This window comes from Tamandua tetradactyla, chromosome 2, assembly GCF_023851605.1.
Source record: "Tamandua tetradactyla isolate mTamTet1 chromosome 2, mTamTet1.pri, whole genome shotgun sequence".
Lineage (NCBI taxonomy): Eukaryota > Metazoa > Chordata > Mammalia > Pilosa > Myrmecophagidae > Tamandua > Tamandua tetradactyla.
This window is the reverse complement of record NC_135328.1, coordinates 210881733-210907549: the sequence shown is the minus strand read 5'-3', so window position 1 is coordinate 210907549 and position 25817 is coordinate 210881733. Positions and strand designations below refer to the sequence as shown.

At 51.3% G+C, this 25817-nt stretch overlaps 1 protein-coding gene across 5 annotated transcripts in view; it reads left to right on the top strand.

Moving 5' to 3' along the window:
* Window positions 1–25817, top strand: part of KAZN (kazrin, periplakin interacting protein) — a 1164933-nt gene that overhangs the window by 1037293 nt on the left and 101823 nt on the right. For all 5 annotated transcript variants that reach the window (XM_077151225.1, XM_077151228.1, XM_077151227.1 and 2 more), the window contains one exon: window positions 675–866. In XM_077151225.1, the coding sequence (XP_077007340.1) occupies window positions 675–866 (192 nt within the window). The remainder of the gene's footprint in view (window positions 1–674; window positions 867–25817) is intronic.

Here is a 25817-nt window from a genome sequence, read left to right as displayed (position 1 = left end):
GGCCAGAGCCATGTTTCCAAAGTGCGCTGGCCTCCTAAAAGCGACACGCCTTGACACGCATTGAGAGTGCCTTGTTTGGGCTGTCCTTAAGGTCTGTTTATCCAGCATGAACTGGGAGCTCAGGGGTCTGGAGCCAGCCAGGCCTGGCTGCAAATCCCAGCTCTGCAACTTACTTACTTCATGACCTCACAAGGTTACTTAATCTCCCCAAGCCTGTATTTTCTAATCTGTAAAATGGGGGTTACAAGGGTCCCTGCTTCAGGAGGGTTTTGTGAACACTAAGTGAGATGACGCATGCAGACCTTGGGTTGGCGTGCCGCTGCCTCGCCGTGTGAATGCTAACTCCTGCCACGCCTTGTTCTCACGCCTCCTCCTGCTCCCGCAGTCCCTCCCCGAGCCCTTTGTGGGAAAGAAAACCACCAGTGATTGCGGTGGCCACTCACAGTGCAGTGACAGCAGCCACGGAGCCTTGGAGAGCATGTGTCCCCAGGTGCACTGCAGGTTGGTGGGCGCCCAGCACCCAGGACTGGGGCCCTTTGGAAGGAGGCTGTGGCTTCAGGGTTTTCTTCTACCCATGTGTAGGAAAACCAAAGCACCTTCGAACTCCCCCTTGAAAATGTTAGCAGGTGGGACCAGCGTTTCCTGTCTCCTAACCATGCACCCTTTTCCTCTAGTGCTGCTGCGGGAAGAGGTGTCCCGGCTCCAAGAAGAAGTTCACCTTCTCCGGCAGATGAAGGAGATGCTGACAAAAGACCTGGAGGACTCACAGGGTGGCAAGTCCTCTGAGGTTCTCTCGGCCACTGAGCTCAGGGTCCAGCTGGTCCAGAAGGAGCAGGAGCTAGCCAGAGCCAAAGAAGCTTTGCAGGGTGAGTGACAAGGCAATGGCAGTCCCCTCCCTTCCCTCGCCTGGAACTCAGGCTTGCCATGGATGCACCTAGGACCCGGAGTCCTGCCTCTGCAGGGGCAGTGGTGTGGGCATGGGAATCTCCCAGCCCCGGGGCTCCACCAAGGCTGCCTGCAGGGTGAGGTGCAGATGCCATTCCCTCTTCCAGTGTAACAGCAAATGGTGCTCGTCATGGGTGGGCTTGTGGCACCTCCCTCCAAGGTGTGAGTGGGGGGTGGGCCCTCATGTCTTCACCAAACCAAGATGCTGGCCTGGCACCTGGCTCCCCCCTTTCCCAGCACTGCCATGGGCCTTCCAGGTGCCTTCTCCTATGTCGCTGTGGATCTGCTGGTTTCTCTGCTGAGCATTTCACTCTTGCTCACCATGATGGGCTCTTCCAGGAAGGGCTTGATCTTCCATTGCTTGGTCCAGAGGGGATTCTCTCTAAGAAATGCAGCGTCCAGCCCTGGACCTAGGAGTGGGGAGAGGGGGCCTGGAAAGGGATGTGGACGTGGTCAAGGTGCCCAGGTGGGCTTTTGATGAGATGGACCACGGACCCATAACCGCCTTGTGGCCCCGGTGTCTGCAGCTAGAAGTTGCTTTATGAAACAAGGAAACTGATGGACCTGATGGGTTCCGCCTTTTTCCTTGGCATTGGCATGGGGCACCAGCATCACATATCTGTCCTGGAGGGCAACAACACCCTGCGAGGCCGGGGGAGGAATCTCAGAAGGACACTTGAGAAAGGTTGGAAGTCATAGAAAGGTTAGAAGTCCTATCACCTGATACCTGGCTCCGGGTGCATGGAGAACTCAGGCATAAACATGTGAGGAGGAAAGCATCTTTGTGTTGATTCTCTTGAGCCCCCCTTGCTTTCTTTGATTCTCCTGGGAGGAAATAAAAGCAGACAATGGAACTTTACAGGCTGCTTTTCACTTTTCATTTGCTAGAACAATGAATATTCTTTGAAAACTTCCCTTTTAAAGCCAAAGCAAGTGTATTAGTTAAGTCGATAGTAGACAGCTATAGCATAAAGATCCCAAAAGAGAGTGGCCTAAAGAATCTAAGAACTTGTTTCTCTCCCCCATAGCCTTCTCCAGGTGAGCATTGTAGGCTGATGGCCTTCTCTATTTCCTTTGGTCCATAGAGGCTGGGAAAGAGACAAAATTGAAGGGTAGAGATTTTGCTTGGCAGGAGCTTGGGGACATGGCCCTGTCTAGCTGCAGGGGGTGCTGGGAAATGTAGTTCCTAGCTGGGCTGGTCGTGTCCCAGCTGCAGCTCTAACTGCAGGGCAAGGGAAGGAGGGATTTTGCTGGACAGTTGTTGGCTCTTTACATGCGCTGTCTGGCTAACAAGTCTGGCTGTCCAGGCCCCAACCAAGCAAGCCCCAGAAGCTGGAAAATCGTCATGGGGCGTTAGCCCTTGCCCAGAGTGAGAACACTGTACAACTTCTTCTGAGCAATGCATGTTCCTCTCAAAGGCAGGTTGACCGTCTCCTGTTGAGGTTTGCTTCCATGGGGGTCACTGAGACAGTGTTCTGGTGAGCTTTCGAGCTGTAGTGGGTAGGTAGACTGGTTCGTGACCCAGCTGACATGGCAGGGCATTTTGCCAAGCACCACAGCTTTTTCTGTACTCGGCCGTCCCGCAGTCCTGGCCATCTGAGCATCTGGCCTCCTGGGAGCCTCGTGGCAGCCCCTCTGCTTCCTGGGAACCAGAGCCCATAGCTGGGGACCCAGGTCACAGCCGTTTCCCTTGGGGAAGGGCTGCCTGGGTTGGCTGTAGGAGACAAGAAAACTTTACAGCATGCCTGTCACTTCTTTTTTTTTTTTTTTTCCCGGAAAAGTCTTTTATATGGACTAATCATTTTTGTTTTTGTTTTCGTTTCATTTTACTTTATTTTTTAATTTTAATGCTATTTGTTGATAAATATTGTTATGTTGACGTACCCTGTAATCGTCCAAAGTATACAGTCAGTGGTTCACAGTATCATCATATAGCTGTGCATTCATCTTCACACTCGGCTTTTTCACTTTTCACTTATTAGAGTAATGAATATTCTTTGAGAACTTGCTAAGCTTCATGGTCCCAGGACACGTTGCCTCAGGAGGTGGCTACATGCTGTCTCAAACGCCTTTTCCAGTGTTTACTCCAGAGGCAGAGTGACCCACAGTCCATGTGCCTGGCTCGGGTAAGAAGTCCCCCCACATTCACCCTTCTGGAACTGGGAGGAGGAGAAAACCTCTCTCAGCTCTTCCTGGGCCCAGAAGCTCATTTACCCGTCACTTCCCAGCTCCAGGGCCCCGGGGGACACAGTCGATACCCTCCACACCTCAGTTTGCTGATCCGAGTGTTGGTGGCACCACGAGAGGTGGAGGCACCGTTCCCCGCAGTGAGAGGTGGCTGTTGTTGTAACAGGGAGCCTCCCCCTTTAGCCCACGAGGCACCCAGCTGCACCAGAATTTCATTATGTGTCATCAGAGGTCTCCAGCCTCGCCTGATGGTGTGGTTCCTTTGTAGGAATAATCATCTCAACAAGTGCTTTCTTCAGTATGATTGAAGAACAGCTTTCCTATTTTCCAGCCCAGTTCTAAGCACCCTCTCTCCTGTTCATCCCAACCCTGGTAGAAGCTGTTAGCCCACTTTCCAAATGGAGACCCCTGAATGAGGCTCAGGAAAGTTTAAAGTTGTTTGGCTACTTTACAGAGCTAATTAGTAGCAGAGTCTGTTGGAGACTTTCCACAGCCCCGGCACACCTGAGCTGCCCTCTGGGCAGTCCTTGGAAAGAGGGAGATGGAGAGCATTCTCGCTCAAAATCGGGACAGCAGCCTCCAGGGTCAGATCTGGGCTTTCATTCCAGCCCCACTGCTTCCCAGCTGTGTGACCTGAACAAATTCTTCAACTGCTCTGAACCATGATTTCCTCTGCTGAGGGTTATAATAATATGTTGTTTTCTTATAGTAGGGGAGAATAATGTTACTTACTACATGGTAGTCACAGATGTAACAGGTAGTTACTTAAATGAAATATAAAGTGCTTATTCCAATACTTACCACTAGGTGCAAATGCTCCATGATTATCAGAGGAGAGGGCCCTCGAGAGGCATCCTCAGATCTGCCTGGAGGTGCTGGCTGCCCGATTCCCACTAGGAATTAGGGGTAGTGCAGATCAGAGGCCCCCTGAACCCCTCTTAGCTTGTGTTGGCAGCACCCTTTAAAGGCAGTGAGGTGGGCACCCTGGGAGACCCTGAGCAACCGACTGGAGTGCTACAAAGCCATGAGACGCTTCCACACCAGCCACAGCACGTGGTGACCAAATTGCAGACAGATGTGGGCAAAAGGAGGCTGGGACATGAAAAGGGATTTATACGCTCGTAATGAGGAGCTTGGAGACAAATGCACAAGCAAAGCAGGCAGCAGATGTTGGGCCACACTTGTTAACAAGCAGTGTCCCCGTTGTGGGAAAAAGCAAAGCCCTTCCCCCAACTTCCATGCTGACAGACACCCCCTCCCCCCCATCTGTGGTTGGGGATTGGGGGAGACCTAAATTCTCCAGCATGTGGGAGGATTAGAAACTCAAGAAAACAACCCACAGTCCTTGTTTCCAACAGCAAAGTCATGAAAAGAAACAAGGTTGGGGTAGATGGGGCTTTAAAATGCCCCTGTGTTTCTTTGGGATGAGTGTGGGAATGTTTAACTTAGGATTTGGTCCCTTGTCTGAGTCTTTCAAGGCAGAAGTCCTTGATGATTGCTTGAGAAGAAATAGTATCATCTCATGTGTGAACGTGCCCAGGACCTGGCACGACCTCAGTCCTGCACATGGTCATCTGTGACTTTTGGGACCCCCTTGGGGTCTCTGTGGATTTCCTCCTGCCCCCTCAATGTCAACTGATTTCTCTGAGAATCAAGGCATTACAGAAACAATAATGAGAATATGCTTCTTCCTTTTTTTAAATCACTTAATGGCATGTCGAATGTGTGGAACGTTTTCCCACAGCAATAAATACTCTTTGAAAACATAATTTTTAATGACTCCATAATGTTCTACCAAATGGAGGTGCCATAATTTATTTAGCGATTTCTCCATTATTGGACATTTAAGCTGTTTCCACTTCTTTCCCTTCTTGTCTTGCCATTATGTAACTCTGCAGTAAAGATTAATGTATGTAAATCTGTTTTTCTTAGGACAGCATTTCTCAAACTTTTTGTTCTTGGGATCCCTTTACACTCTTATAAATTGAGGAGAGGAAAGAGCTTTTGTTTATGTGGTTTGAAACTAAGTATTTGTCATTTTTTAAAAATTAAAACAGAAAAATGTCTAAATCTTTAATAAATTATCTTGAAGTAATAATAATAAACCCATTACAAGGTAACATAAAATATTTTATGAAACATAACTTTATTTCCCCCAAACTAAAAGATCTGAGTGAGAAGAGTGGCATTGTTTTACAGTTTTGCAAAACTCTTTAATGTCTGGCTTCATAGAAGACAGCTGAATTCCCATAACTGTTCCTTGAGTCAGTCTGGTATGATTTGTTATTTTGGTTGAAAATCCGGCATTATACAGATCCATAGTTGGAAAAGGGAGGAGTATAGTAATTGCTTTATTAAATAATTGTAGTTATTCTTTTTTGATAGCACACCAAAACTCAAGTGGTAATTTCTTAAAGGTTAATTACAGTGTGGCATCTGAAATTTTGTCCTGTGAAGTTTTTGTACACTGTTACGTTAAAATCCATAGGTCTGATTTGCACTCTGAATGGATCTTTTACCCATACGCGATTATTTTAACATCCCGTATGGATCACTTGAAAAATATCTATTTGCTGAATGATGCAAACCTTCCGAAGGTTGATACGTTTTGTTATCCAGTATCAAAACATCATATCTGTTAACATTCCCATCAATGTGATCAGAAGATTCTCTAGGTACTGAGAAGTTGTCAGAGTCACAGTGGCAGATACAAGTTTGCCAAAATGCTCATTTTTGCTTGAAAGCTCAAGTTTTATCATTGGCCACAAATACTGCCAGTTGTTATCCTTCGAAGCAACTAAGTAAAACTCATTTCAGTTTCAAGAAAATGTCTCCCAGCTCCATAGCTTGTCTGTCAGTTGTTCTTTCTGTACAGCAGAATATATAGAAATGGTATCCTGTGAAAAAGTTTGAAGAAAGTTTTTTCAGTTTGCAACTCAAATAGTAGCACAAATCCTTTTCTTCCAGGCAGTCATTGTACTTTGGTAGGCAGCAAAAGAGCTTTTAGTTTACTTTCCATTTTATTAAGAGATGAGTATGGAAAAATCACAATTTAATAAAATTAATTTACAGCTTCATCGAGAATATGCTCAGGTAAACTGGCTTCTTTTTTTTCTTTTTTTAACTGCAAATGCATGATGGTGAAAAATATAATAAACCACTAATACAGTTTGGTGCCGGTGACTTGATTTGTGCTAAAGTATTAGGTGTCAACCGCTGTTGTTTTTGCACCAATAAGACCAATATTCATACTGTGAAAAAAGCACTTAACCTCATGGCATTATTATGAGAATAGTTTCCTTCGTGGACACCCTGCAGTGATGTTGGTGCTGTCAGTGGATGACAGCATTTTCTGCACATTATTTATGTAGCACACACTGTAGAACATTAACTTATTCAACCCTCACAACAACCCTGTGAATGGAAACGGTTACATCCCTAATTAATAGAAGAAAGGACAAGTACTGAGGAGTTAAGTAAATGTGCCAAGATTACCTGGCAGTAAGTAGATAACGCCAGGATTTGAACCTAAGCAGTGTGGCTTTGCAGCCTTCTGTGACACCGGTGGAAATGGAGGATATTACTGCAGGGAGAATAGTTTGAGTAAAAGCAAGAAGACCAGGCTGTGGGAGTGGGGTTTGGGGGGACAGCCCATTTTGAGGCTTTGCAGTAGCAGGCATGGTGGGAGATGGTCATGGAGAGCCTTGAGGGCCACACGCAGGAGTTTAGGGGCCATAGAAGTTTTGAGCAGGAGGCGGCGAGGGGAGAATTCAAGTGTCTCCATTGTCCACATCTCCATTTTCCGCTCTCCCCCTGCCTTTGTAGCCAGCCTCCTGTCTCCTCCTAACGTGGACATATGTCCACGTCCCAGATGTATGGGTCATGTCATCCCCCCAGGGTCTCTACATTTGCTCTCCCTTCTCCTTGACCTCCTGCTGGTCACTCTCTGGTTCCTTGTTCAGGCTCCCACGTCCTCTAGAAAACTGTGTGGACCCCATTCCCGGCCCAGTAGGCAGAATAAAACCTGTCGTACATGTCACCCACCCCATCTTTCACTCAAAGATGTGCAGACCCTGTGATGTTAGGTTCCATAGCAGGCGGGAACTCTAGCTGCAGCTGGGGTTAAGGTCACTAAGCAGCTGATCTTGGGTTGGGGTCGCTAAGCAGCTGACCTTGGAGGTGATCCTGGGTCACTTGTAAATGAAGATGGAGGCAGGGAAGAAGATGTGATGTGGGAAGCAGAGGTCAGAAAGATTGAGTGTGAGAAGGACTGCGCCCCCCGCTGCTGGCCTTGAAGAAGGAGGAAGGTGCCACAAGCCAATGAATGTGGGCAGCCTCTAGAAACTCAGAGTGGCAAGGAAACAGTTTCTCCCCTTGAATTTCCAGAAGGAACTCAGCCCTGCTAACACCTTGACATGAGGCAGTGAGGCCCATGTCGGGCAGCTGACGTCTAGAACTCTCTAAGATAGTGATTTGTACTGTTGCAAGCCACTAAGAGATTTGTGCGGTGATTTGTTCCAGCAGCCCCCACAACCCAGCAGTGGTTCCCCCTTCTCTGGGCCATCACAGCCCTAGCTGCTGAACTCTCTTGGGACTTGGTGCACAGTGGGGTGTCTGTTTCCTTGCTGGGCTCCTCCAGGGCACAGCACCCAGCACCAGGCCTGCCTCCTTAGCTGAACAAAGCAGATGCTCCTTGAGCTGGAAGGAGAACTGATACTAAAGTTTCCTCTGTGGCAGAAGGAATAAGACCTGGTGGGGCCTTTTCTTGCCTCAGAGTAAGGCATCTACCCTAGACTGAGCTGTTGGAAGGAAGCAGGCCTTAACTGGATGGTTCATTCAACAAACATTTCCTGCAGACTTCCCCGTACTTGCATTATGCCTATTGTTCAGATAATTCAAAGGCAAATAGGACCCAGAAGCTAGTGGCATGCTTGGAACCCAGAACACAACCTGTGCAAGTCGGTTGACTAATGTTTTTTAAATGTCCAACAGATATTTCTCCTTCCGAGGGTTCTAGCCTGCAGAGAATGTCTTCAGTCCAAGGAAACAGAACATGTGTCCTTAAAGCGCCCAGTAGGTGAAGCTGTACCTTGGCTGCCTTTGCAAATGGAACAGGCAAGCAGACAGTGGGCTAGTAGGTGGCCCAAGTGCCTGTTGAATAGAATGATGTGTCATCAGTGCCAGCACAGCTCTGCCCACTTGCTTTCTTGCACATTTCTCCTTCTCACCACAGGGCTGTGTGGGTTTGAAAAGCCACTTGATGTTTCCTGTTTCCTTCACACATCCGCATTCCATTTTTTTTCTCCTGTTTGTTCCATCAAAGTCCTGTTCATCCTCTGGGCGGAATATTGTCCTGGGTTGACTGTGTAAACCCTTTCTGACATTTCGTGTGCATGAAGCTCCCACCATTTCTTAGACACTCAGCTCTAGCCTGGTGGCCCTGGGGGCTGTCATAAGGGGCCCACTCAGGGCCACACCCTTTTTCCCCACAATCCCAATGAGGATTGCTGTAAACTGGACAAGCCCAGAACTCGGTGGAAGCTTCCAGAGAGCTTTAACTTTAGAACAAATCCCTGATGTACTACTGACTGCTTTTGAATATTGTTGACAGATCTCCCTGGAAGGCTTCTTGAACTCCAAATTTGATCCAGTTGAAAATAATTCATGGTCAAGTAGAAGTTCCCAGAATCTTTGCTGTTTTGCTGTAGCTTTTGGCTGGGCCACGTATGTCCAGGAGGCTTCTCCACCCAGCAGCGGGGCTCCAAAAAAGGACACAGACCCCAGTGCACAAGTCCTTTTTTTTTTAGTAATAAACTTTGTATTTTAGAGTAGTTTGCGACTTACAGAAAAGTTGCAAAGATAGCACAAAGTTCCCAAACACCCTCGCCCCATTTCACCTATTTTAGCATCTTAGAGTACCACCATGTATTGCACAGGTACTTTTGAAGCCAGGTCTTGCATACTGTGTCCTGATGCCCCATTGGCTAAGCCTGGCATCAGGCTGGCAGGGACTCCACAAAGCGTGCAGGAGGTGGGATTATTGGCAGCCATAACCGCCCACCACGGAGATCACTTAAGTGAATTGCTTCCAGAATCAACATTGAAGTTTGGGATTCTGAGGCTCAACAATCAAAAAATTGAAGCAAATTGTGTACTGTTTTTATTCCTTTGCTTTTCATATGATAAGCTATTTTTTTTTGTATGCTGTATGGCAGCGTCACATTTCATTATTTTTTTCCATGTGAGTGTCCCGTTATTGCAGCACCATTTGCTGAATTTGTACTTGTTTGTTTTTGTTTTTTGGGAAGTAAATGGACCAAGAATTAAACCGGGGTCTTCTACCCCTGAACAACCCTTGCCCCCCTGTGATAGGCTTTTGTATCTAAGTGATTGATACCTGGGGCAGGGGTCCAGCTCTCCCAGCCCCACCCCCAGGCGTCCCTGTCTGCCACCCTTCCCACCTGCCCCCAGTGGAATCCCCTCTGCAGCCTCCTGTTGTAACGAGTGGACATCCGGCATCTGTGTGAATGCTTTGAATGAAATTCTTTGAATGAAATTCTCCTACTATGTATGAGCATTCTAAGTCTGGAAATCTTTGATTTATCCTGAGAATACCCAAAGGCTGGTTTGTTTGAAAATATACAGACACCCACTGTCTCTCCCTACACACGTATCTGATACTTGCTTCAGAAGCATTTACCAAGATCCAGCCATTCTTCCCCATTGGGAAAAAAAATGTACAGCCATTGGGTGGTGGGGGTGACTGAGCCGAAAGACACATGGTGACTTTTCAGCAGACTTTAATTTGAGCCCCCGGAATGTGCCCAGCAGTGTCCCAAGTGCTTTGCCTGCCTGAGCTTGTTGATCCTTCCAACAATGAGTATTGTTTGTTAGCCTCGGTTTCCCCATCTGTAAAATGGAGATGATAGAGGTCAAGGAATTGTTTTAAGGTCTCCCAGCTAGTAGAGGTAAGATTTGATTCCTGGCGAGTCTGATTTCCAAACCTTTGTTCATAGCAAACACCTCGCAGATGCTTCTTGGATCCTGAGGCTCTTGGAAATAGCAATAGCAGTAAAGGAGAAGGGACTTTAAAACAGGGAAAGAGTAGGCAGCTCTGACCTTGGAAGCACGTTGACCTTGAGTTGAGGGACAAGGGCCTATTGATTTGTCCCCAGTCTTTGCTCTGGAAATTGTCCCAGGGAATAAAGGCATCAAGGCTGGTTTTGTCGCCATGAGCCAGAAGCTTGTTTTCTCTTTCCCCCTCCCTCCCCGCCTGTCCCATCCTCTTTTCTCTGCAGTTCCGCAAACTCACTCCAGCCCCAGGAGATGCCCGTGAGCTCAGCTGCCACAGAGGCAGTAGTTAAAGGTGTGAGCAGGGCCTGCAGCCGGAGCCTCGCTCTTTAATTAATCCCGTCTCCCTTCCCAGGAACGGGTCAGAGGTTTATCCAGTGGAAAGGAAGAGAACAGAACTCAGTGTGAGAAAAAGCCAGGCTCCCAGGCTGCCTTTCAAAACGCATTACCCAGGAACCCATTAAATTCTGTTTGGAGCCGTGGCTTCCCATCAGCAAGTCCATCCTCTGTGCCCACCTTGCCGTGAGGGGGTCAGGACCTGGCACTGAAGCTGTGGTAGGAAAATGAAAGCCACATTCTCCTCCGTCCTGGGAGAGGAGCTTTTGGTGCGAGCCAGGAGGGGTTGTCTTCAGAGGTGGTCTCAGGTGGTCCAGGACCCCCTTGCTCTGGAACAGCTGAGCCCAGCCCAGGTAGCTGTGGACACAGGGTGAGGTCTCCCCTTCGATCCTGATTTCCTTCCCCCCGGAATGCTTTCCTGACCTCAGAGAGGGACCTAGAGGGTTTGGGGGTGGGGGAGGGTTGAGCTTCCTTTGAGGAGCTGCCCCTGCTCCTGGCAGATCAGGAAGAAAGCAGGGCTGTGTGGACCTTGCACGAAGCCCAGGGGGAGCAGACACTGCAGTGCAGATTTAGCAAACCTCCCAGAGCCTCTCCAGGGGCCAGCCCTATTCTGAGCCTTCCATATGCATCATCTTTACGAGAGCTTCACAGCTACCCCCAATGCAGGTGGAAGCAGCCTGACTTGACAGTTGGGGAAGCTGAGGCTCCAAGACATGTATGTACGTCTTAGTACCTGGATCTGAAGTCGCTTGCCTGACATAGGTCCCTTAACCAAGTATCAGGGTTAGTTTTGATCCATAGAAATCTTTTCAGCGTTAATAAAAAAATCTTCCCTGGAACCCCGCTTTGTTCAACAAATGCTTGTTGAGGCCCTCCTGTTTGCCAGCCATTGTTCTAAGCTCTTGGAATAGATCCATGAACAAACTAGACAAACACCCGCTTCTCCTGGACCTTGTTTCTAGGAGGCTGTGCCAGTTGCTTTGCTGCGTAATGTTTGTCTATACAAAGACTCGTACTGAAATGGTAATAGCAGGCCTATTGGTAATAGCCCCAAACTGGAAGCAACCCTTCTGTCCATCGACAGATGTATAGGTGAACAAAACTGGTCCATCCTACAACGGACGATTCTGTAATAAAGCAATTAACTATTGACGCGTGTGGTAAGGTGGAGGGATCTCAAAATAATTATGCTGTGTGACCGAGACCAAAAAGGTAAAAAGTTTCAGAAAATGCAAACTAATCTATAGGGACAGAAAGATCATTGTTTGCCTGGGGTCGGGGTCAGGGCAGGATGGAGGACTTTTAAAGAGTACATGGAAACTTTTGGGGGTGATGAATATTTTCACTGTTTTGTTGTGGTGGTGGTTTCACAGATGTGTACATACGTCAGCATATCAAATGGCACACGTGAAGTATGTGCAGATTTTTTATGTCAATAAAACTGTTAAAAGAAACAGGGTATGGTGGATCAGGAGTCCTGGGGGTGGGGGGCAGGGAACACTCCCCGAGGTGACACTGGAGGGAAGGAGCAAAGCAGGTGCACGGCTGCTGAAAGAGCGTTCCAAGCAAAGGAAACAGCCACTGCTAAGACCCTGGCAGGTTGCACTCTTATTATCTGTGTATCTCCCAAGATTCTTGCCCAAGCCCCATGTAAGAGCAGAAAAAACCATCTTCCTCGCTGTTCTGAGACAAGGCTGGAATCACTGGATATTCCCATTCATGGGCCTTGAAGCCAAAGGCTTTCCCCAGCCAGCCTCCTTTCTGAGAAGGTCTGAAATTTCCATCCACTGGGAAACAAACAGGAGACCCAAGGACATGTAATCCAGGGGACAGGAGCCTGCGAGAGTAGTGCTCTTGTGGACGGCGTAGACTTGCCCTGGGTAAACGGAGCCCAGACCTGGGTCCTGTAGGTACAAGGTGGAGGGAAACAAATTTTGTTCCACTTCAGAGATGTCCTTGAGATGTTTAGTTGAGAGCAGTGGGATTGGGGTCTCCATAAAGGAGTGAGTTGCCTGTGGCTGGCAGTGTTCAAGCCCAAGTTAAATGACCCCCTCTGAGGTCTCCTGATTCTGTAACATCAGGCCCCTTAGTAGTTGGATTGGTGCAAAGTTTTGGAGTGGGGAGCATTTTAACCTACAGCCTCATCACTTGGGCAGCCTCCAGCTTTCCTGTGGGCAGTCCCCAGTGGGTCACAGAGGGGACCCGGTCCCAGGTGGCAGCATCTTCAGGGTCAGACTGACTGGGCCAGCCAGCTCCCAGGGTGGGGGAGAGGGCCCCGAGCTCCCAGGGGCCTTGTCCCGTCCAGGGACCTAAACGCCTTGCTCCTGGGCTTGCATTCCAGGAACCAGAACTAGAAGGTCAGATGCTGGATGTGCTGTGGCCTCGGCTTCCACCCCAGCCCTTAAAATAGCTCTGACCACGTGGGCTGGCCAGCAGCTGAGACAGACGCTGCTAACAATCAGGCAAGCTGGACAGGCCTTGGGCCCAAAGCCTGATATGTGGGGACAAAAGGAGACGGCATTTTTTGGCACTGAGCTAAAAATTCAGACCAGTTTGGAAAGGAGCATTCTAATCAGGGACTGGGCTCTGTGGTGGGGAAAAGAATCAGAAGAGATCAGATGGCTCCGTGAGTGTGATAGAAATACATATATTTATTGAATGTTTTCATTTGCTAAGGCAGTAGGTATGTGCTTTCCATGAAAGTATCTGCTAAACCTCCCAGCAGCCCTGTGGGGCAGGGACTGAAGTTCTCCCCATTTTCCAGATGAGAAGCTCAAGGCACAGAGGGGCCTGCTGGGAGATGGAATTGAACCAGGGAAGACGTGCCTGGCCTTAGGGCCTGTGTCATTTCTCCCATGCCCTGTGCAGCTTCATCAAGAGCTGCTGTCCATTTGTTTACATGATCAGCAGTTCTCTTAAGCGAGTCATCACCTGTGGCCTGGATCTTGGGCAGAGCTGAACCTGTGACCCAGGCAAAGTGGTCAGCAGCTGCCCTGACCTCTGCAGGCCTTGTCTGGAAAACGGGTGAGGGGAGTACTGGAGGAAATGTTCCTAAGAGCCCCTGCAGAAACGACTCTGGAGTGCCACCTCCCAAGTGTGCCCTACCCCTGCCTCTCCATCAGTTATGGACCCTGTGCACTGCAGAGGCCCAGGCTGGGCCCTGACATCCATGGCAAGAAAGAAGGAGCACGCCCCTTTCTTGCCCATACTTCAGGGGGCTGCAGACTAAGGAGATCCATCTCCTCCAGGGTGAAACAGGCTGTTGGTGCACCCAGGGGACAGATGGGCAAACTGGCTCCGGTCGATCCTGCCATAGCCAGGGCAGTTTTCTGACTGAGCTCCTCAGGGCTTGTGGCTTTAGAGAACCACCTTCGAGGCTACAGGCCCACATGCTCACTGGGGTATTGCTCAAGGAATCCTTGAGGTTTTGCTCATCCCTGGAAGGGCCAGACCCTCTGTCCACTCACCTGGGTGGGGGACCACGAGTCAACCAGCTCAGCAACCTCAGAGGTGGGGGTCCCTCCCTGCCCGTGGGTGTTCTGCCCCCACACCACTCATGCCCAAGATCCAGGCCATAGGTGATCGCTCATTTAAAAGAACTGTTGATCACATAAACAGATGCACAGCAGCGTTTGATGAAGCTGCACGGGGCAGGGGAGAAATGACACAGGCCCCAGGGCCAAATACGCCTTCCCTGGCACCTATCGTGAGCTCCCTGTTGGCAACTTAAGGGCAGAGTTCCTGTTCCAGGCAAATTCTATCGCCAGGAGGGTTCCTCACCTCTTTTTCCATTTGCAGCTGTGACTGGTCCTTGCCAGAGACCACTGTTCTTTGCCTGAGCTCCACTGGCAGGGCTGATCTGAACATATTCTTCTGGATCTCTGTAGCCCCAGAGCCTGTGGGCAAGCAGCTTCCCTTGAGTTTGGGGACTCTGAGATCGATGGGTGCAGATAGGGGGTGAGACTCCTAGGGGGCTGTCAGAGCCCCTGGGTCCAGAGGACAAGCAGAAAGCCTTGGCTGGCTGGTGACATTCTGATGAATGTGTGGGTCAGGGCATCAGAAGCACCTGGCAGGTTGGCTCCCGTGAAGGGGGTCAGAGGCCTGTGATCATGTCACCGGGAATGTTGTACTCCCTCTTCAGATGAGGAGTTGGTAGCAGCCCCCCTTTCATCTCTTCTGGGATCTTTCCATATCCCCCAGTGAAGCCCCTTGAGGCCATCTTCTTTTGTTGCATGTCTCTTCGTCTGTTAGGGTTTCTTCTAGAAGTTCAGTGCTCCCCCTCCCTCCCCGGGGTGCTCACTTTCACATTGGTGACCGATGGCCACTGAGCAGGCTGGAACTTATCCAGGCTGGAGGTTCTGCTGGCCGTGTGGACTAGGCACATGGGAGGGGCACAACTGCAAGGAAGTGAGGGCTCTCCTGGGCTGAGGTGGACTTCCCACACTCGTCCTGGAAGGGAGGTGACAAGGCATGTGGCCTCTCCTACTGCTCAGAATTTGTTGGTAGTAAAAGGAAAAGAGATGGTGAAATATGCAGGGACAGGTGCAAAGGGCAGTGGTCCAAAGTGGGGTGCTTCGGCTCTGCCACATTACCCTGGAGCAGGGCCAGCAGAGATGTCCCTGTTACAGCCAAGCAGCCAGGAGATACACACAGAAGGAAAGGAGCCCTCTGCAGCAATTGTCCAGCCCGAGTTCTCAGGAAAGAAATGAAAGGTGGAAGAAAGCCGTCTGTTACTGAGCACCCACTGTGCTTCGTCAAGTGGGAAGGCAAACAGCACTTGCAGAATCCTCCTCACCGTCTAAGAGATCATTTTTATTCTCCCTGTTTCTGTTCTCTGCAGAAGAAAAGCTCAAAGAGGTCATATGACTGGTCGTAGTTCGCATGGCCAGTGGGTGGTAGAGTCAGGACTCAAATACGAGGATTCTTGGGCCCCCAAACCTGGTGTCTTTCTGCTCCCCTACACAGTCTTCAAAGAAAGGTCAAATGCAAGGCGAGCCCCAGCTGGGTCAGAACCTGCAGTCAGTAAGGTGTCCCTGAGTGCCCACTGTGTCCTGAGGTTCTGGCTCCATTTGTCCCCCACACTCGTGGTCTTGGCCCTCAGGGGTCCAGATAAGCAGGCGGCTCAGAGACCACCACATAGAAGGCCCATTGGGGGGTGGGGGATAGGGACTGCAAGGATGGGGAGCCCTTTGTAGGCTTGGGTGGGTGAGGTCGGAGGGGTGCCCTGAGGACTTGGTGGGAGGCAGTAGCCATGTGCCCTAGCCTCACATCCTGCCTCAACTTGAACTTGAGCAAGTTACTCAGCTTCTCTGTCCCCCTGGGTACCACAAGGGACACAATAGCACCTAACCCCACGGATTTGAGGATTAGACAAGATGATTCATAGGAAATGATTAGAACACTTAAGTCCCCATTCTTTTATCATTCTTCTTGTAGTAAGCTTGGAATGAGTATTGTGAGCTGGGGTAGTTTTGCAAGAGAAAGCGGTCTCTATGAAAAATCATGCTGGGGCAATAGACATAAACTGGGACTGTCCCAGACAAAAAACGATATGTGAGCCTCGGCCAGCAGCTAGGACCTGAGTCAGCAGGCAGGTATCGGGCAGGCATGCCAGGTGGGAGGGTGGCAAGTGCGAAGGTGTGCAGGCTGGGTGCTGGTGGCACGCTGGAGGAGAGGGACGTCTCCGTGCGCACCTGGCTTCTTTGCCCTGGAGCGCGTCCCTCGCACACTCAGGGCTTGTCTGCAGGCCCCGGGCCCACCCATTCGGCATCATGATTTACGAGGTCACAACAGACATTCCATTCTTTATGGACCTGAACAAGACGTGATGTCTGCTGCGACGGAGAGGCACAGGCCAGCTCAGAAACCATTCCAGTGTGACAGTAGACAGGAGGAAGCGAGGTGGAGTAGGGAGCTGTTAAATCATGGAGGGCATCTGCAGGTTGACACCAGAGTGGTGCCTTGGATGGCTGCAGGAAGGCTGCCGAGTGTGGAAGGACGAAGGAGGCGAGGCAGAGGCGGGGCGGCTGGAGGAGGCTCGGCTCTCCTGGCTTGCGCATCTTCCATGCCAGCCTGGGCTAAAAGCCCATGACTCCTGCAGGGGGGTGCATCCGTATCGAGGCATCTGCGTTACTCATGCACACGGCCACAGTGCCTTCTGGTGGCACGCAATGCTCTTGGGGCGGGTTCAGGTTTCTGGAAGGGGCAGGGCAGCTCGGCGGTGGAGCAGTGGGCCCTGAGATGGAGGGGAAGGCAGCTAGGAGCTGGGTTTAGATCTTTGTCCTAACTCCCAGCCCAGGGTACTTGGTGGGGTTCCTTTCTTTTTACTGTCTCTGTTCCTAAAACAGATTTTTTAATGGAATCTTGACCCAGCAGGGCAGTTCTATTCTAAAAGACTGTGGCTTATAAAGTACAGACCGATACACACTAATCTGTGTATTGCAAATGCATATTTTTAGGTATTAATGGGACCCCTGCCAGCCCCATTATTCAAATTAGGAAAAGCCCCACCCCCACCCCTTTATGTTGACAGATTGGGGAAAGGGGACCCCTCACTGGCCCATGGCATGGTGAGCAGGCAGTGGTGCCTGCAAGTGACCCCTGCTCTGAGGGTTGCAGCCCAGCACTGGACTGCCCACCTTGACAAGCAGAGCACCCGCTGGACTTTAGGCCCCACTCAGCTCACTCACAAGGCACTTTGGGCAGGGTTTTAGCTGTGCAACCATCTGTGCCAGCCCTGGGCATGTCAGGGCCATCTTGGCTGGTTATGGTTGGCCTGGGCAGTAATCTTAAGAATTTTAAGATGAAAACGGTGCAGCAATGTCTTTTTTACCACGTTCCATGCTGCACCCTGGGTTTGCCCAGACTAGAAACCCAACCACAACCCCAGGTGTGCAGTGTCCTCCAGGGTCCCCCTCAACCTTAAAAGTGAAATGCATGACAGAAGGGGCTCAGCCTGGTCACCAGCTGTGGTGTAGAACAGTGCCATGCCCTGTAGGGAATTAATATTTTTTGACGACCTACAGCATACCAGGCTCTCTGCATACGTGATCCCATTTGAATGTCACAGCAGGCTTGTGAGATGGGGCCTGTTATCACCCCAACTATGCAGGGAGTTGAGGCTCAGGAATAGAACAAACCTGCACAAAGACTTTCAGCTGCTTTGTGTCAGAGCCGGAATCGGCATCCTGGGCCCCTCCGGCTTCGGTTCCTGCACTCCTGACCATTACATCCCAAAGCCCAAGGACCTGTCTGTTGACACCTGAACTTGCTCCAGGCCCTTAAAGTGCAGCCTTCGTGTGGAGGTGGGCAGGGTTTGGTCTGGGAGGGTCGAGGCTCCCCACTCACCCCCTGGGATGAGCATCCGCAGTCCCCTGAAATCTCAGAGGGGAACTGCGCACGGGAATCAACCAGGAGCCGTGGCCGTGGGATGTTGAGGAGGGCTTGAGGCACAATGCCGGACTCTTCTGCAGCCTGAATTCCCAAAGACATCAGCCTGTGGCCCCAGAGCCCGGGCTGGGAAGTGCAGGTGCTGATTAAGGAGAAAGATCCCGATGGGTAACAGCTGCCCGTGCAGGTGCCCTCGGGCCAGCATCCCTCAGCCTCTTGCTGCAGGAGCCCTGTAGCTTGTCCTTGATCCACAGAGCCAAAGGCCAGAACGTTGTTTTTGCCTATTTTGTTGTGGTTATTTGTATCACTCCTGGCAGGGAGGAGGGACAGGGCAAGGCTGGACATTGCTGCCTCCACCCCAGCTGTGAGCTCAATTTAGGACTTTGGGACCATCCTGGACTCAACCACCAAGGCCATGGTCCCAGGGCTGGAGGGAGACACAGTAGATTAAGAAGGTTATTGAAAATGTAAATTAAAATGACTCTGAGGTATCATTGCTTACTTCCCAGATTGGCAAAAATTCAAAAGCACGCCTTCCTGCTCCTTTGGCGAGCCTGTGGGGAAACCAGCACTCACACATGGTTGGTGGAAGCTCAAAATGGCATGAACCCTGTGCGGGGAAATTTAGTTATATCAAGCAGAATTACATGTGCATTTATCCTTTCACTCAACTGTCCCACTCTTAGGGCTTTTCCCTGACAATAAAGCCTCACAAACATGGAGCAAGTTATTGTACGCTCTTCATAGGATGCATTCTGAAAGAACAGGAAACAAATTTTAAACCTTGCAATAGATTCATTTTGTTTGCAGTGATATTGGTGCAATAATTCTGGATTTCTTTTATTATTATGAAATAGAACAAATGAGTAAATATATACTATCAGGGATCAGGGTTCTCTCTGTAGGAGAAAGGCCTTATAATAAGGAATGGAAGAAAGTGTTGAATTGGAGTTGGAGGTTTCAGTATTTATCATGATGTAAAATTGCACACGCATGTGTGTGCATGTGTGATTTACACGCTGAAACCATGGCAAGGCCCAGAGGCAGTGGCCCCCAGGGTTAGCAATGCACATGCCTACTATCCACTTCTCAATTGCTATATACTGTTATTTCCCACAAGAAGGAGCCAGTGCTCCTTGGAGAATTGAGGATCCCAGGTAAGTAACAAGATATAACTAGAAGAGCTTGTCGTTCCAGAAAGCAAGGGAGCATTCAAAGACGATGGGTCAGAAGGCCCCATGCTCTGGCTGGATAGACCCTGCTGACAAAACAAAGAGGGGACAGTTGGAACATCCAAGGGAACTGGGAGAAAAGTGGATTATTACAGGGTGGGAAAGAGGGAGAAGGGAGTGGGGGCTCTTCTTGATGGATGAGCTAATAAATGCAGTGGGAGGGAGAGGCCCAAAGGTCATGGACCTCCTAGTGTGGGGCATGGATTTGGTGTATTGGGACCACTGTACAGGGCAGCTGGTCTGGATGCTTCAAAAACTCCCATGTCATGAAAGGTCCACAAAAAGGTAAGGGAGACATCTTAGGTTCCTAGGGCTGCCGTCACAAATGACCACAAAGTAGGTGACTTGACAGCAACAGAAATTTATTCTCCTATAGTTCTGGAGGCTGAGGGTCTGAAATCAAAGTGTCAGCAGGGCCGTGCTCCCTCCAGAGGCTGCAGGGGAGGACCTGCAGTGGCCCCAGGTGTTCTTGGCTTGTGGTGGCATCACTCCAAATTTGGCCCCCAGCTTCACCAGCCTTCTCCTGCCTGTGTCTGCGTCTGAGTCCCTCCTCCCCTTATAAGGACACATAGGCCATTAGATTCAGGGCCACTCTATTTCAATTATGACCTCATCTTGTCCCACATCTGGAGTGGTATTTAGCTTGAAGACCCTGTTTCCGACGTAGGTCACATACCCAGGTACTGGAGGTTAGGACTTCAACATATCTTTTGGGGGGACACAGTTCAGCCCATAAAAGGGACTGTTTTAGGGTTCACTAGAGAAACAGAATTAACAGGAAATGTCTGTAAATATAAAATTTATAGAAGTGTTTCATGTGATCAGGGGAATGTAGAGTCCAAAATCCTTAGGGCAGGTTGTGAAGCTGAAGACTCCAATGGAGGACCTGGATGAACTCCACAGGAGAGGCTTACCATCCGAAGCAGGAAGAGAGCCTGTCTCTTCTGAATCCTCCTTAAAAGGCTTCCAGTGATTAGATTAAGTGTCACTCATTGCAGAAGACACACCCCTTGGCTGATTACAAATGGAATCAGCTGTAGATGCAGCCAACGTGATCATGATTTAATTCTATGAAATGTCCTCATAGCAACAGACAGGCCAGCACCTGCCCAACCAGACAAACAGGTACCCCCACCTGGCCAAGTTGACACATGACAGGGACCCTTTCTAGATCAAAGGCAATTCAGGAACACCACCCACCCACACATACTGTGTGATCCTGTTTTTGGACCCTGGGTTGGGAACTGGGGGTGAGTAAGTCATGAAAGCCGTTTTTAGGGCAATTAAGGAAACTTGCATAGGGGCTGTATGTTGCGTATTATTCTATTAGCTATAAAGGGGGGCTGTTGGGAAGCTGAAGCTCTCAGGATAGGCCTCTGCCTCGGTGCTTGTCTTTGGGGCCCCGGCAATTTAATTTAACAGCCTTGCTTTTGTGTAACACTGCGTCTCTGCTGCCTGCCCTGCACCGGCCAAGCACTGCACAGATGTTAATCCTCGTTTACCGATAGGAAACACATGCACAATGGTATTACTTCTCTTTATGAATATTTTAATATTTAAGCAGCAAATCCCGGAAAGTGCTGAGCTGCTGCTTTCCTTGGTTGGTGTGTTCCAGGCAGTTCCACTGTGGGCTTGTTTGTTGGCTGGCATCGGTCACTAGCACAGTGACCCTGTCCTTCCTGGAATGGGACTCATGGAACCTCAAGGGGAGGGCCTGTCATCATCCTATTTAGATGTCACTTCAGGAAAGCAGATTAAGTAGATGGGTAGGATATTTGGAGTTGGGGGGTGGGAGATAAACTGAAGGGGCCCTGGCTGACCGTGGTCCTGGAGGTTGGCACACGGGTCACAGGGCCCCAGTGCTTTGTCGGCGCCCTCCCACCTCCACCCCCATTTAAGTAATTTGTTGTAGGCCCTCAACAAGCAGTAGCTGTGGCTATTTTTTTCCAATACGATTTAACCAAATTCAGCAGTAGCAGGCATGCAGCCAGATATCAGGAACACAGATGGTCATTTTTTCCAGAAATATCGATTGACCTCCTGCCACCTGCCAAGTCCTGGGCTAGGTGCAGCGGATGTCATGGTGAGCAGAGCAAACTACGGCCTCCTCCCAACCCAGGCACTTCAGAGGGGGAAGCCAGAAATAAATTAGTGAACGAACAAACAAGAGGAAGTGCGTGTAGGTGCTATAAAGGAGTAAATGGGGAGGCAGGTAAGAGTGCATGGGGGCCCCTTTGCATGCAGTGGCCAGAGAAGGTCATCTCCCTGGAGAGGGAGGAGACCTTTCCCCAAGACTGAGGGGAAAGAGGCAGCCTGGGAGCCAGGGAGGGCAAGGGCTGAGGGTAGGAAGAGAGCTTCGCAAATCACATCTTAGAGGGATGGCGGCTGAGATGGACTGAGGGCAGTTTCGCGTGGGGCTCTGCAGTCGCGGGCAGGCGCTTGGATTTTGTTATTCACGTGAGCAGAAGGCAGAGTGCGGCGCTGGATAAACCCCCTCTGGCCACTGCTTGAGAACAGATTGGGGCCCTGTCCATTGCCATCCTCTAGCCAGAGATGATTGAGGCTTGAGCCAGGTTGGGGGATCTTGGGGACCTGCTGGCTGTGGGGCAGGAGGCGGGAGGGGTGAGCTCACGGGGTGGGCACTTGAGCGCCTGGTGCAGGGTCTAGCCTGGGGGCACATGGGAGCCATTGCAGAATTTAAGCAGGGAGTGATGGGGTCACATTGGGGCCTGAGGAAGATGGCTGGGCAGTGGGTGTAGAGTGGAAATAGGGGATCCAGCTGTGGTCAGGAAGGCCAGGGGAGGAGGGGGACAAGGACAGGTGGTCAGCTTCTCTAAGAGGAAGAATGAGTTGCAGCCAGGGACTGGTCCCACCTCGCATTTGGCCTCAGGCCCCTGCCCAGCAGTATCAGCACCCCCACCCCTTTCTTCTCCTGGCTTCCTCCTCGGGGTTCACAGAATGCTGGCCCCACCCCAGCAGCCCTGGGCCACATTCCCAGGCAGAGGCTGGGTTGCCGGGACATCTCCAGAGCAGGATCAGGACTCGCGTCAGGAATGAGGGCCGTCCCTCTCTGCCCTGCCCTGCCCTGCCCGCTGATGGGAATTAAAACCAGGGCCGTGGCACTTGGGCTAATAACTTCTGGACTCTGAATTGCTTTCCCACACGCTCTCTATAACCCCAGGTGCCTACTGGATTTGTCACATCCATCCTGTGGGCTCTTTGTGGCCATCGCTGGGCTGATTACCTGTTTGCGCCTCGGCTCCCTCTCACCCGAGGAACGTGTAGCTCATAAGGGATGCCCCGCATGCCCATCTCCACCACCCCCTCCCGCCCCGAAGTCTCAGCTGAGTTGAGGTCACATGCACCACTCAGCAGAAGCCACCAAGCTGAGTTGGAACACAAGGACAGAATGGCTGCAGGCCGCCCTGGCAGCTTGGGGGCATGCCTTGACCTCCTCACCTGGGCCTCTGGAGTGTCCTGCACAGGACCCTGAGGTCGCTGCAATGGTGAGGCCCAGCTCTAGGAGGTGATGCAGGTGTGTGATCGTGGCTGCTGCGCCCACCTGGGGTGGGAGCTTTCCGAGGCCTCATGCACCTGCCTTCCTGGACAGAGGACATGGGGGGAGCACAGGTCAGCATTTCTCAGTGATCAGGGTCGCCTTGGGAATACTCGTTTTAGTTTTTGGTTTTTGGTTTTTGGTTTTTCTTGTGCATGGGCAGGCATCGGGAATCGAACCCGGGTCACCGGCATGGCTGGTGAGAACTCTGCCACTGAGCCACCGTGGCCCACCCGGGAATACTCGTTTTTGTACTTTAGAAAATATGCTTCCACTATCTTTTTTTTCTTTATTTCTCTCTTTTCCTGACCATCCCACACTGGGGACTGTCCCTTGTCTCAGTGGAGGCAGCACCGTGGGGGGCTGGGCTCACGGGCTCGGGGTTCAAACCCCAACTCTGCTATATTGTATCTGTACCACTTGGACAAGTCAGCCCCTCTGAGAACCAGTCTCTTCACCTGCAAAGAGGGATCATAATAGAACCTGCCTGGCCAGGGGGTTGAAAGGACTAAGAGGATGCCTCTGAGGCGCTTCGCACAGCGGCAGGTTCCCAGGAGGCGCTTGGTATGTGTCAACAGCCCCCACCTGGCCCTGCCTCGCCTGCAGCTGCCCGCCTCTGCGGGGTGGGAGACCAGATGGCCGAGCCCCGTCAGGATCGGGGACTGCATGAGATGAAGAGTTGAACGGGTTCCGCTGGAGAGACCACATGCACAGGAGCCGGGAGAGGCAGAAATTAATGTTGAACCAGCCACTCCTGTGTGCTGGGCTTTTCAAACTTTTATCTCATTTGGTACAACAGGACCGTGAGGTAGATGCTATCAGGCTGCCGTCCAGATGAAAAACCTGAGCCTGGAGGAGTTAAATAACGTGCTCTGAGCCACAGTGCTTTTAATCCAAACTCAGACCTGCCTCCTTCCAAAGTCCAACTTTGTCCCCCTAGGACAGGGGTCATCTTGCAGCCAAATCCAACCCACACTCTGTTTGTGTAAATAAAGTTTTGTTGGAACAGAGGGGCTTGGCGCCCTGGTGAGCCATCCCCTGGGCTGATGCTGCAGCAGGTTCTTCTCGTCTCAGGGTCCAACCCCGAATAGCCAGGGCCTGTTCCCAGGGACTTAGCCTTAGCGAATCCCAGGATTCCCTGGTGCTTTGAGCACCGCTTCTTGCGGGGAGACGGGGGCTCTCCATGGCACCAGCCCTCCAACTGAGGAGTTACAGTGAACCAAAGACGGGCAGCTTTGCTTCCTCTGTGGTTTCTCTGATGGGCTCTGGGGTGGCCGTGACCCAGCTCCATGGCCTCCCTGATGCACCGACCTTTTCCAGTGCCCGTGGCTTTTAACTTCAGGTATTTGCTCCCGTGCCAAGGATTAGCTCTGCCCACCCTGACGCTGGTGCCAAGCGGGCAGGCACCATGACTGACTTGGCCACGACCAAATCCCCAACAAATTGCCCAGCACATAGTTAGGCTCTTTAGTCCAAAATGACACACACACCCCTGTCAAGAGAGTGCTGGGGAAGCATCTGCCCTGCACATCCTCCTGGGGGAGCAGGGAGGGAGCAGACTTGGAAGACAGCATGGAGACGGGACCCATGGTCTTCGGGATGCTTAGCCTTAGCTGAGTCCTGCCTTCACTGCAGAGGTGCCTGGGCCCAAACAGCATCTCCAGGTCGCTCCCCCAACAGGACAGGGACACTTGTTCCCTGGAGACCCAACCGCGTGCTGGGAGCTCCGAGGAGTGACACTGTCACCTGGGAGGGGGTGACCCCTGGATTTAGATTGCCACCTTCGGAGACCCGCAACCCAGCAACCCATCCGTCGGTGGTGTGAACTGTTGCTTGTCAGCTTACCTCTTTGGACGTAAAAGCAAACGGTCCTTTGAGCAGCCCTCTGGAACTTTACCTGTTAAAAGCAGAATACTGGGGACCTTTCTGGAGTCTTGGTACACCCAGGGATGGTTTAATAATGAAGAGAGAGGTTTAGCTGCCCCTTGGTAGAAGGAATTCTGCCTTGGCATCAGGAGCTCCTCTCCAGCCCTAAACACCACCCCCCATCCTCCTTCCGAGCCCCGCTTCCTCCAGTTCATTAGCCGTGCCCTTCGCCTGCCCCTGCCTGTGAAATGGGGATAACCGGGCCCGCCCTGGGGGATTGTTGTGGGGCTAAAGGAAACTCATTGGACGAGTCAGAGCCCAGGGCCTGGTGTGTTGTGGGTGCTGGGACATGTTTGTTTTGAGTCTGAGGCAAGAGAGGTCACGGGACCACATGGGACGGGGGAGTTACAGCTCCCGGATTCCAAGGAGGGAGGGAGCTTTGGGCCCTAATTGGAGTGTGCATGGCATTTTAGCCGGGCCCAAAGGATGGGGAGGGTTTGTTGGGGGCGGGCAGGGAAAAGGGCAAAGGCCCCGCCCGGGGGTGAGGCTGGTGTGGCCTCTGGGTGCATCAGGAACCTCAGGCTTCCTTCCAGGTGTGGAGCAGAGCCCGGAGGCATCACCTGTCAGGGTTTCCAGTGGGCACCCAGGTGGCCCTGCCACAACAGCCCGAGGAGGAGCTCTTGACCTGGGGAGGTGGCAGGGCGGTCACCCCGGCAGGGAGAAGCTGGAAGCCACAGGCTGTCTGTCTCTAAATCCAGGCCTGAGCTCCACACGGTGCCTTGAGGTGTGTTTTCTCCCCGAAAGCCAGAGGGGCCGGTGCGGCCCTGTCTGGACTGTTTGACAGCCGAGGGCACCTCCCCCAGTGACTCATGTGACTCGTTCACGGGGTGTCTTACAGAGCCTGGTCTGGAATCCACCCCTCCTGATCCCGACCCCGAGTCGGAAGCTCAGGGCACAGTCCCCTTGCGCTGTGCCTCTGTCCCCTACCTGTGCTGCCTGGAAGAGCCCGGAGACCAGCAGCCACGGGGTCCAGTGGCAGGGCCTCGGTCGGGCTCTGCTTTGCACCAGTTCTGCTCCTTAGCCACCTCCTCTCTGGACTCTTCCTGCTTGCAGGGTTTTGTGCCCAACACCCCTTTCTGGAAGCTTCTTTCTACCAGCCCAAGTGCCTTTGGGACTCAGGCGCCCGTTTCTCTTTACCTTTGTTTTTTCCAGGCTCTGAAACTCGTGACCTGCAG